The 12,200-nt window shown below is 38.0% G+C and overlaps 1 protein-coding gene across 2 annotated transcripts; it reads left to right on the forward strand.

Annotated features, from left to right (window-relative positions):
• The first annotated feature begins 552 nt into the window (after nucleotides 1-552).
• LOC143884528 (26S proteasome regulatory subunit S10B homolog B-like) lies at nucleotides 553-9,640 on the forward strand. Of its 2 annotated transcripts, XR_013252958.1 has the most exons (11): nucleotides 553-770; nucleotides 2,464-2,583; nucleotides 3,432-3,568; nucleotides 3,737-3,898; nucleotides 4,013-4,099; nucleotides 4,191-4,277; nucleotides 4,675-4,812; nucleotides 7,378-7,569; nucleotides 7,656-7,754; nucleotides 8,270-8,486; nucleotides 9,231-9,640. XR_013252958.1 is itself a non-coding variant. In XM_077388150.1 (10 exons), exons 1-10 carry the CDS (start codon nucleotides 671-673, stop codon nucleotides 9,303-9,305), a joined length of 1,197 nt encoding a protein of 398 aa, XP_077244265.1. In that variant the 5' UTR covers nucleotides 553-670; the 3' UTR covers nucleotides 9,306-9,640. The 2 variants fall into 2 exon arrangements, 1 of the variants encoding a protein (XP_077244265.1); XM_077388150.1 differs by lacking the exon at nucleotides 8,270-8,486.
• The last annotated feature ends 2,560 nt before the right edge of the window (nucleotides 9,641-12,200 follow it).

A 12,200-nucleotide genomic window follows, 5' to 3' on the forward strand; every position in this document is an offset into this window, starting at 1 on the left:
AATACGCCTCTAATTTTTTATAGGGAAAAAATACAGTCACACCCCCTCAACTTTCTAACATTTTCAACTGTAACTCTGACTTTTAAAAGTCACCAACTACACCCCCCCCCTCCCCCGGTTTAAATTTTGTATAAGGTAGACCCCCATCTTTTCAAACACTATCAATGCTAATGAAAACCCCATACCCCCTCAAAACCCCATACATGAATCCAAACACTGCCAAAAATATAGTGGGCTCACATTATCGGGATGATCCAAAGTGTTCATTTGATGGACCCTGACATAGATAGGGTGTGCCAAAAAAATCAGCTCCATAAGATCATCTTAACCCTTCGATCTATGGATGAACCATCAATTAAGAGGTCTACCTTATACAAGTTGAAACCTCACGGGCGTCGGTGACTTTTAAAAGTCAGGATTATAGTTGAAAATGTTATCTGTATTTTTCCCTGTTTTTATAAGTTTGTAAGTATTATTTCGATGGCATTTGAGTAAAAATAAGCCATATGTATTTTTTCAAACGATTCTTATAAATAAACATGAAACAAAAGAGATTATTACATAGTGACATTCATTATCACATTTCTTCTTCTTCAAGGCAAACCCTCCCCTTACAGTCTCTCCAAGAAAAAACCAGAGGCTGGAGAAATAAACTTCCGTCGCTCTGATAATGAACGACGGAGAAGATGCATCCCGTCGAAGGAACGTGGTTGGTGAATACAGGAAAAAACTCCTCCAGCACAAGGAGCTCGATTCCAGAGTAAGAGCAGGTCTGTACAAAAGTAACATCTTTTCTTTTATTTACTTCTTTCCCGATCTAGAATTTCGATGCCCTAATGTAAAAGTTTCTAAATCGGATTTAAGGTTTTTGTTCTTTTTGAGATGATTCGATTTATCTGTCTGATTTAAAAAATTGGTTTGTATCTCTTTTTAATTTGTTGTTGATGTTGAATGTTTTGGGGTTGAGATTGTGATAGGAAATTTATATATAAATGAACCTGGCGGGAAGTTGAGATCCGGGTTTTCATGCTTAGGGTTTTGAAACTAATGGAATGAAACTTAGTTTAGGATTTGAGTTGGTGGGTTTTTGTTTAACCCTAACAACCCTCACAAGTTCAGCTTGAACTGTAAGAGGAGGTGGAGAACCCACTTTATGAACTATATATACTCTCTTGCTGCCCTACCTTCTAAATCTCTTTCCATTTCATGAAAAATCTTGTCTCACTTCTCCTAAAATCCTTCCTCACTAACGTTCAATTAGAACATTCTTATTCGCTTGGAGAGTCCCATCGACTAAGGCCTGCCAGTTTTTTAAGCTATTTTGATTTCTTTTTCTCCAAATGATTCATAACATTGCAAAGGAGGAAGGGGGGTTCACAATCCAAATCGCTTGATCCTTATTGCCAAGGTGAACATCCCTCTGCCCCTCTAAAAGCTCCTCAATTGAACCTGGGAGCACCCAATAAATCTCAAATCATTTATGAACTGCACGCCATATTCTTCGAGCCAACTTGCAATGAATGAATATGTGTTCCACAATGTTCAACACTTGTTTGCTAACCTCACCCTTTTACTTGTAAGTCTGTCGAGTGTGTTGATCTTGTTGGTTTCTGCTGTTCAACAAAAGCCTTTGTTCCCTAGGGGGTATCGGAACGGTCCTAATAAAAAAATGTTCCCGACTCCTTGTTGAGTTGTCTTTAAACTTCCAGTTAGAAAAAAAGATCTCGTTGAAGGTGCCTTAGGAGTTTGCCACCAAAATGTAATGATCAGCTTCCACCGGTGACGTAAACATCTTGTAACAAAGCCAAAAGATTAATCATATAATCTAACTCCTCATCGTTGATTATTCTATAGCAAACACACCCGCACCACTTTCTCGTAAGACTCAGAGATCCACATCCCTTTGTCTTTTACAATGTTATGGATGGTAGAAAGTCTCCAACTACGTGTTTAGTTAGTTTCTGTTTCTTACGTCATCGTGCAACAAGGCCAAAAGATAAATCATACAATCTAACTCTCCTTGAGAATTCTATAACAAACACATCTGTACCACTCTCTCGTAAGACTCGGAGATCCTCAACCCTCTAACTATCCACAATTCTATAACAAACACATCTACAATCTAATAATCTTTGAGAATTCTATAACCAACACATATTCAAGGATTGAATTATCCTAGTTTGCTCTTGGTAGAGATGTTTGCTAGTTATGTCCAGACAATTCTTTGTTTGAATTTTGGACACATGCCTTTTAGTGTTCGTTTAAGTCAGCACATGTTCACTTTGTCTCGAATTGGACACTATTTTTAGCCGACATTGCATGTACCCATATTTCATCATTATTTGTCTGATCAGTTGTCATATGAAGTGGAAACAAAAATTCTCATTTATTTAATATCTACGTTTATATTGACTCTACTAATTATACTTGCTCAAGTAACTAATATGGATTACGGAAATGCAGTGAGGGAGAATTTACGAGCAGCAAAAAAGGACTTCGCCAAGACTGAAGATGATTTGAAGTCCCTTCAGAGTGTTGGACAAATCATAGGTGAAGTTCTCCGGCCTCTTGATAATGAGCGCTGTAAGTGCCCCGCTACTTCCAAATGTTCTTTTTCATATTCTCAGCTGTAAAATGTTTTTTCAACTTTGTAATCTGATCTATTTAAACATTTTTTTGTTCCAAATTATTTATTAATTTGAAAAAAGGGATTTGCTAGGGACCATCGCAGAATGCATTTTGCGGATTGACTGTTGCATGTGAGAGCAGCCAAAGAGGCTCAGATTTTGTCTTATTCATTTAATTCATCTGAGGTGGCTGTTCTCACATGCAACGGCCCATCTGCGAAATTCCTTCTGCGATGATCGCTAGCAAATCCCTTTGAAAAAAGGGGTGAGAGAGTGTTGAGCATAGTATTAGGAATTAAAGTTTGTAGGGGACGGTTGCAACTTGGGTTGCGTCAGGTTGAGCTTTTGGTAAAAAAAATGAATTGGTATTAACTTGAACCCGACCCGATTTTATGGTAAAAGCTCAATCCGTATTCCCAAAATTTTTCCTGAGTTTCACCCTCGGGTCCTGACCTTGTGCTATATTATTGAAGAATCATTCTCTAGTCAGTTTTCATGTTTGATTGTTGGAGCTATAAATAATCAGTTATATTGCATAATGAAGTATTTAATGGTTAAGAATATCATCAGAATTGTGCATGGTGAGTTTGAATAGATTGAGCCGATGGTCAAAGTTTGGTGTTGTGAATCTTTTGTTTTGGCATGCAGATTTTCTTCCGTTATATGGGGGTTTGGATATTTTTTTTTTATCAAGCATAAATAGTGTTAGCTGTTAGGTTGGGTTGCAGTTTTCCCTTTTTTTTCCTCTACTGGGAGGCTCTTGTTAATGAGGTTTGGGGAACCAATCCTTTTGTGTTATTCCAGTGATAGTCAAAGCTAGTAGCGGTCCCAGATATGTTGTTGGCTGCCGCAGTAAAGTAGACAAGGAGAAACTCACAGCAGGAACCAGAGTGGTTCTTGACATGACTACTCTTACAATCATGCGGGCTCTTCCACGTGAGGTACTTGTCTCCCTTGATTAATGGTGTTTTTTATTTTGGGAGGATTATCAGTTGAAATGCTAATTTTAGGATCACTTGTTCTTCAATTATAGTCCAATTTTACCCTACACTCATCTAAGAAGAGATGCCATTTGAGTTGATGGTGTCCATTGTATAATTGGTTTCCAGGTCGATCCAGTTGTTTATAATATGCTTCATGAAGATCCCGGTAATGTTAGCTACTCTGCTGTGGGTGGGTTGTCTGATCAGATCCGGGAACTCAGGGAATCTATTGAGCTACCTCTCATGAACCCTGAACTCTTCATTAGAGTAGGGATAAAACCCCCCAAGGTAACACCATCGCATAATGGTGATACTTTCATCACATTTGGTTTGTTTCTGCAGCACTGTTCACCTACAAAAGCAATTCGGTATTTCATTCTCTTGCATGATAAATGATTTCAGGGTGTTCTTCTCTATGGTCCTCCTGGAACAGGGAAGACACTATTAGCAAGGGCCATTGCCAGCAATATAGATGCCAATTTTCTTAAGGTTGGTGTTTTTATTTTTTTAGTTTTGGGAAAATAATTGATCGGCAAAATTTCTTCAATTTGAACTTTATGAACACATTTTCTGATTGTAGGTTGTCTCCAGTGCTATAATTGATAAATACATAGGTGAAAGTGCACGCCTGATCCGGGAAATGTTTGGATATGCTCGTGATCACCAAGTAAGAAGTCAATTCTTAGATTACTTTTCAGTTTCTGATATTTCCATCTAACAACTGAATACTAGTTCTATCCTTGAAGATCAGATCAGCATCCCTTTAGTTATGCAATGCATGTCAGAAGTATTTAGAGTTACTGTGGTTTTGCATTGCCATTTAGAAATTATGAATGTTTGTTGGTTAAATAATTGGATATTCTGCACTTCCTTGGATAAACCCTTTTCCTGACACGCCAATGCATGCAAAATAGCATGGTACTTTTTTTTGAAAGGTAAAATAGCATGTTACTTTACATGTGAACATAGCAATTTTCACATCTCTTACTATTAAAAAAAGTAGTTTTCTCATCTCTTGGTTCTCAGCAATTGCTCCTCTAATTTTTGTGGTTATTCTTGTCAAGCCATGCATCATTTTCATGGACGAAATTGATGCCATTGGTGGGCGCCGTTTTAGTGAGGGAACAAGTGCTGATCGGGAGATCCAAAGAACACTAATGGAACTGCTCAATCAGCTGGATGGGTTTGATCAGCTTGGAAAGGTATGCCTTCTAAGATAAACTTTGAAGTGAAAGTTAAATAACTATAATTAAGTATTTGTAGAATGTCATACTTCAGAGGTAAGGCGTGGCAGGGATATCCCGACCCTCTACTATCATTATGCCTTTGCAATGTTACTTGGTTCAACTCCATTTGCGACCTTTTCTCGTATGTGGTACTCAATGCCTTAGTTTTAGAATCGTGCTGTTGTGTTTGTTCAGTGTTCCATGTTTCTCAGCCGTATACCGGTTAGCCAAATCATGTGCAAATATGCTCACACGTCTTGCACGGGATTTCCCACTACTTGCATCCTACTATGGTTTGCACTTTTATCAGCTTCATAGTAAATTAGTCAAATTGCCAAGAGGCTCACCATTAATAAGGTGTAAGGTTTGCATCATTTGAAATGATTTTGGTTTCAGACTTTTAGTCTTGAAAATTATAACTATATCAAATAAATAAGTAAATTTATTTCTCTTGTTGAGGTAATATCTTGGGTTATATATTTTATTGTTTATAGTTATTAAATTTATTTGATTATATGTTAGTTTATCATTGACTTATATAAGTATTCCATGCACTGTTTATAAACTCCCTATGTCAACCATTGCCTTTCCCAAGTTGACTTGGTTCTGGTCCTACCGAGTCAGTCAAAAAATTCTTTGACTCGCTCAAGTTAATGGACCTGATCGAGTCAATCAAAAACCCTTTTGACTTTCCTATATTAGTGGAAACTGGCAGAGTCAATAAAAACCTAGGAATAATTTGAAATAACATTTAAGAAGCTTGATTCCATGTCAACGAGGAAGAATATTTTACACAAGTGCCCCAAAGAAGTAGGGATTCTATGTTAGTCCAAATCATACTTGTTCTTGTAGTTAGGGATACTTTTGTTGCTTTAGTTAATCTTTCCTTGGAATAGTTATTATTTTTGTTCCACTTGTAGCTTTCTATTGTAAGTTTTAAGTATCTGGTGTTGTTTTTTATTGTACATAATTGACATTTTCATCACTTTTAGGCCCTGTTCGTTTGAGATTGTGACAAACGATTGTGAGCCCCAAACCTATTGTCGGACTCAAATTTAATTGTAATTTTGAGTCCAATAATTTGGTTTTGGTCTCACAATCAATTGTCACAATCTCAAACAAACAGGCCCTTAGTCTTAAAACTGGGCGGGGGACAGGAAAAATGAGGGTTCTAAATTTTTTTTCTTTTCTTTTGCAGAGTACAGATTTCCTTCAGCTTGTAATTATTAATTACTTATAGTATAAACTTTCTATTGTGAGTTTAGCTAGGGATGTTTTATGTCAAATTTTACATGCATAGGGACATTCTAGTAAGCTTCCCCCTCTTGCAATTGTGTTATATATATATATATATATATATATATATATATATATATATATATATACGAGGAAAATGATTGTGAGCTTGAAGCTCATATAGCTTATATGAGCTTGAAGCTCATATAGCTTATATGAGCTTCAGGGCCCAAACACATGGGTCCCACATTTTTTGTGGTGATCCAAACCATTCATTTGCAAGGCCCCATCATAGATAGGGTGTGTACCAAAAATCAGCTCCATTGGATCATCCTAACCACTCCAAAAGCGGAGGGCAAAAATGGGCAGATTTGTGGCAAACGGTGTCTGTCCATTTTGCCCTCCACTTTTGGATGGGTTAGGATGATCCTATGGAGCTGATTTTTTATACACACCATATCTATGTAAAGGCCTTTCAAATGAATGCTTTGGATCATCCTAACAATGTGGGCCCACATGTGTTTGGGCCCTCTAGCTCATATAAGCTATATGAGCTTCAAGCTCACAATCATTTTCCTCTCTCTCTCTCTCTCTCTCTCTCTCTATATATATATATATATATATATATATATATACCGGTAAAAGACCCCGTGCGATGCACTGGCCGACATCATAGGTCGATCCAAACCATCCATGTGATGGAACACAACATCGATAGGTTGTGCCCGTAAAATCATTTCCATAGGCTGATCCTAGTCCTCCAATCTATAGAGGTTTCCATAATTAAAAAAGCATAAAGGAGGGGGGTAGGATTGAAATTATGTGGCTTTAATGGCTGCCTTTGTTAAAAAGCATAAAGGAGCAGGTAGGATTGAAAATATGTGGGCTGAATGGGTGCCTTTGTTAAAAAAAGTCAAAAAAAGTGATGTGGGAGAAATTCAAATAATTCTCTCCTTTTCTCTTCTGCTATATATATATATATATATATATATATATATATATATATATTTGCAATTCAGGATGTCTGATGTTGTTTCTTACATTTAAAAGTGCCATTTTATCACTTTAGACTGAAGCTGGTGGCCAATGGGAAAATGATGGTTCTAGGAACAGGTGTTCTTGTTTTTGTACAGTATAGATATTGATGTTTGAAAAAACAATAAATCCAGTATACTAAATTGTAGATAAATGAAGATGCTCAAGTGTGTTGCATGTAGAAATACATGCATTCAAATACTAAATTCTTTCTTCTTTTTACTGACGTTGTTAAATGCCTACGTCTGACTTCTGTGATATGGGTGCAAGGTTAAAATGATTATGGCAACGAACCGGCCTGATGTTTTGGACCCGGCACTTCTCCGTCCAGGGCGATTAGACAGGAAGATAGAGATCCCTCTACCAAATGAACAATCAAGAATGGAAATTCTTAAAATTCATGCTGCTGGAATTGCAAAGCATGGTGATATTGACTACGAAGCAGTTGTAAAACTTGCAGAGGTTAGGCATTCCTTCATTGGTTGAGAAGCTTATGAATGATACTTTCTCAATTCCTCGCCTTGAAACTTTATTTGTGACGCTCACAGGGATTTAATGGAGCTGATCTTCGTAATGTTTGTACTGAAGCTGGGATGTCAGCAATCAGAGCAGAGCGAGATTATGTCATCCATGAAGACTTTATGAAGGTATGAATTTCATTTCGTAAAAATGATAGATGGAGATAATCACTTTTCACTATAAGGCCTTGATCTGTGGACACTGATTCGAGTGTCGAGTGTGGACGCAGATACGAGGTGTCTGACACGGAAACAACTAAAAATCCAAAAACAGGAACAAACTCGCGCATACACATACATACAAACTAAGAAATCTGATGCTATGAATCTAAAACAAGAGTTTTTCTTTGGTGTCCATGTGTTTCTGCCCGTAATCAGGGTGCCGCCCTTGGTCTTGTAGCCAACGTCATTCGACATTTTTCAGAGGTTGTCGTCGAATCAAATATGAAGAGTGGCACCATTTGGTACCCCCATTACGTGCAGCAACGCGCGAACACCATATAATTTCACCTAAAACAAACTTGAGGTAATCAGATAGGAGTGCATTCATCAATCTAATCTATAATTATCGACTTCTGCCCTTCTCAAAATGAAACAGGTTTTTGGTTTTTAACAAACTTTGTGTTGTTGCTTGTACATTTTAGCGTTTCCACAATATGGAATGACACTTTGCTCTAATCCCAGTTCAGTCCTGTTGGAGGAAACTGTCTGGATTCCTATTGTCTTCCATGAAGTTCCATGAATCTTCTACTTAAGTGCAGCTTTACCTTGAAAATCTCAATTCCTAGGGGCTTCCAGTCTTAAATATAGCTCATCACCCATGTTCGCCTTCTACTCTGCCTTCATACTTTTCTCCAAGAGGTGGGTGTTTAACATTTCTACTGTCTGGCGGTCGATCATTTTTTACTTGAAATAATTTGTATCCAGATCTGGGGACATTATTCTGCACTGTAGATCATGGTCATTGGGTATTCTGAGTCTTTAATGGTGTTTTGGGCGAGCCATCCCTACTGCATTAAGTGGTAAACAAATGGTTCCCACAAGAAAATCCCGCATTGTGCTGTTCGGTGATCAAATCCGATCATCCTTTGTGTGCCTTAATCTGGTTTGGCCATGGTGGATGATTCCAGTTCATCTGACTGCTGCCTCATGTATGGTGTTGCTTAATTTGGGGTGCTCTCAAGGGGTATTGTGACTGGTCTCTTTGTATGGATACAACGATTTCATACTTTTCAGATTGCTCTCTGGATTGGCCATGGTGCAAATGCACCAACCATATGATGGACGCACCGCATGGATGACTCCATCAGACTGGTGCCTCATGTATGGTGTTGCATAATTTGGGGTGCTCTCATGGTGTATTATAGTTGCTTGCATATAAACAATCATTTCATAATTTTTTAGATCTTACTCTGCATTACTACTTTAAACTGATGGACTTTGGCCAAGGAAATGTTTCCATGGTAGATTCTGAATCCCGGTCCTCGAGAACAGTTTTTTCTGCATGGATTGGAGGATATTGGAACCCTAGGATGGACAATTTCGATGTCTTTTTGAAAGAATTCTGTTATTGGAGTATTCTAATCTTTCCTCCATTTGTCTCAGGCTGTTCGAAAACTGAACGAAGCCAAAAAACTGGAGTCGACGGCTCATTATAATGCTGATTTCGGGAAGGATTAGGACACACTGTTCTGTTCTGGAGCCATGGATGCTGGGGCAGTGCAGGACCTTATCACCAGCCGGAGTACTCGACCTGGGAGGCCACAGAAGTGCAGTATGGTCACTTGAATGAAGCATATTCATCTTTTTGGCCTGCTTACCTGTTTGCCTCCATGAAGATCATATAATTATTCTGCATTTCCCTCAAATCGCTGTTTCTCTCAGATAAAATGATACGGGTCGTGTACTTTTTATTGTTGAAATATTATGTGTTCTACAAATATCCTTAAACTTGAGCTTATGTCTACTTGTGATCATACTAATTTCTCCATTTATGGATGATTCTCTTGCTATTTAAGGGAATGTGGTGGACCTCATGGTCTTAGTCACATTAGGCATATGCAGATCTGATCTCCAAGATTGAGGCCTACAAAAATCAAGGGTCTAGGTCCACCTGGCGAAACCCTAAACAAGGCCTTGTAGATCAAGGGATTGGATCTTCGGATCAAGTTGGGGCCACTGACAGTGCGCCGCGGACACAAGTACTGGATGAACAACTCAAACTAAAATCAAATTTGGGAAGGGACAAATTGTGGATAACAAACGTCCTTTAAGTACACAACCACAGTTTTCACTGTAACATACTGTCTTTCTATGTAAAATGGGTGTAATAGTAAAATGACTAACAGAGAAGTTGAAGTTGAGTCTCTCATGGCCCCGACAGAGGGTGAAAGCTTTTCCGTCTACCTTATGTTGGATATGAAAGAAGTAATAACAGAACTAATCATCAAATCAGATGAATTAAACAGGCCTGATATCCATCCTAATCTCAATTTTCTACTAATCTTTACAATGTGTAGGCTAACTACTAGACGAAGACCCTGGTTTTGATAGCAGTTCAAATATATTTTGGTGGTAGGCTTAGGCTACTTTTGCTGGGTGTCCTCTTAGCTAGTTTGTATTTCACCATTCTAGCGATCTTATAGAACCAAACTGCAACCCATTGCCATTGCCTGAAAAAGCCACACCAATACATACTCAGTCAAGGAAACCAATTCAACATTTTTCTGGAAAGTGTCTAGTACTGGAACCGTTTCATCTTGCAATATTACATAAGATATGGTCCACAGACCATCCTTGCCAGTGTGAAGATGATATCTGTAAAAAGCCAAAATAAGTAATGCCAAGTCATGATCTAACACTGGGGGAGAAATAGATTAGTTTGTGGCAATTCAGAGAAGTCTCATACTTCTGTTCTTGAATCATGATCTAATTCAAACTTACATCAGCTGCCAAATTAAGTTCAGTGTCCCTGTAACCAAGTTCTTTGAGAAGCTCTCTCTTGTGCAAGAAAGGGCTAGAGATCTCAGTTATCCACAATGTTGCAACCATCTCTGTCCCACACTACTCAAGTAAGTAATTACAAAGTCAATCAATCAGCACCCTGTAGCATGCAGATCTACCATAAAATTGGAAAAAACACATCATGGAAACAGACCATTTTCATGGTAACAAAGCTTACTTTTTGAGCTCCCAATGAAGTAAGGTTAGGGCCCGTTTGGATGCCAATAAGATTTTGATTTGGATTTCTCACATTTGCAGCCCTTTTTGCTTTGTGATTTGGATCCGGATCAAATCCTTGGATTTACAAATCAGCAATTGATAGTGAAAAAAATCAGATTTCCAAATATGCTGTGAAAATAACTAATGGAAAATCCATAGATCTGGCAGTTTCCTTCACCCTCTTTGCTTCTCAACCTCTCCCCTCCACTAGGAAGTACCCCCCCCTTCTCTCTCTCTCAACATGTGCTGCCGGATCTATTCATTTTGCGGTCAAAACTCAATTCCAAATACAAATACAAAGTATGAGGTATCCAAACAGGCCCTAAGGTTAGTGTACTTTCTATGATTTGAAAATCTTAACATCAAATGCCAGTAGGAAATGGCTTTCCGTGAAATTGGCTAATAATAATAATAATAATAATAACAACAATAATAATAATAACAACAACAATAACAATAACAACAATAATAATGACGATGATGATGATAAGAATGCTAAACTGAAGGGCGCTAGTCCTTGCAAAAGTGTAACCTCAATGGTGCCCCATTGACATTTATAAAATACTCAGGGATTTGCCAGGGTCCATCGCAAAAGGCATTTCGCTGATGGTCTGTTGCATCTGACAGCAGTCACATAGGCTCACTTTTCAGCAGATTCTCTCTTCATTAACAAGGTGGCTGCTGTCAGAGGCAACGGACCATCCATGAAATGCCTTCTGCGGTGGACGCTAGCAAATCCCAAATATTTAAATGATACAGTGAAACTTACATCTATAGGATATATAATAGTTATAAAAATTTAGACATATTTAATAATTAAAAGAAGTTTTAAACTTATTAAATAACCTCTAGCCACCCATTTTTCCTATTATATATAGGAGATAGTATTGATAAAGAAATTCACTTATATGAGCTATTTAGTAGCTATACAGAAATTTACATGCATATTATACTTAAAAGAGATTTGCTAAGGACCATCGCAGAAGGCATTTCGCGGAACGACTGTTGGACGAGAGTGCAGCCACATAGGCTCACTTTTCAACAGACTTTGTCTTATTCATTTGATTCATCTGATGTGGCTGCACTCTCTTGCAACAGCCATTCCGCCGAAATGCCTTCCGATAAGGTCCCTAGCAAATCCCTATATTTTGAGGAATGATAGATACAAGGGAGCCCTTAGCATAAAGAGCCAAAAAAAAGGGCTATTGATCGGATCCATGCCATAAAATGTAACTGAGAATGACGTGGTTCCAATGAGAAGCCCTTTTGAGGCTCTTTATTTATGCAAGGGCTTCCTTGTATCTATCAATCTATCATTGCTCATTCTAATAAGTGCACACAAACAGCTGTAAA

Source organism: Tasmannia lanceolata, unplaced genomic scaffold (genome assembly GCF_043159265.1).
Source record: "Tasmannia lanceolata isolate RefF3 unplaced genomic scaffold, GAP_Taslan_0.1 ptg000008l, whole genome shotgun sequence".
In the NCBI taxonomy this organism is placed as follows: domain Eukaryota; kingdom Viridiplantae; phylum Streptophyta; class Magnoliopsida; order Canellales; family Winteraceae; genus Tasmannia; species Tasmannia lanceolata.

What these genes read in the sequence shown, in the direction of transcription:
- LOC143884528 (XM_077388150.1), top strand. Translation starts at nt 671, where the DNA reads ATGAACGACGGAGAAGATGCATCCCGTCGAAGGAACGTGGTTGGTGAA. An exon ending in GCCTCTTGATAATGAGCGCT is followed by an intron (nt 2,584 to 3,431) that starts GTAAGTGCCCCG and finishes GTGTTATTCCAG; the next exon opens with TGATAGTCAAAGCTAGTAGC. An exon ending in TAGATGCCAATTTTCTTAAG is followed by an intron (nt 4,100 to 4,190) that starts GTTGGTGTTTTT and finishes TTCTGATTGTAG; the next exon opens with GTTGTCTCCAGTGCTATAAT.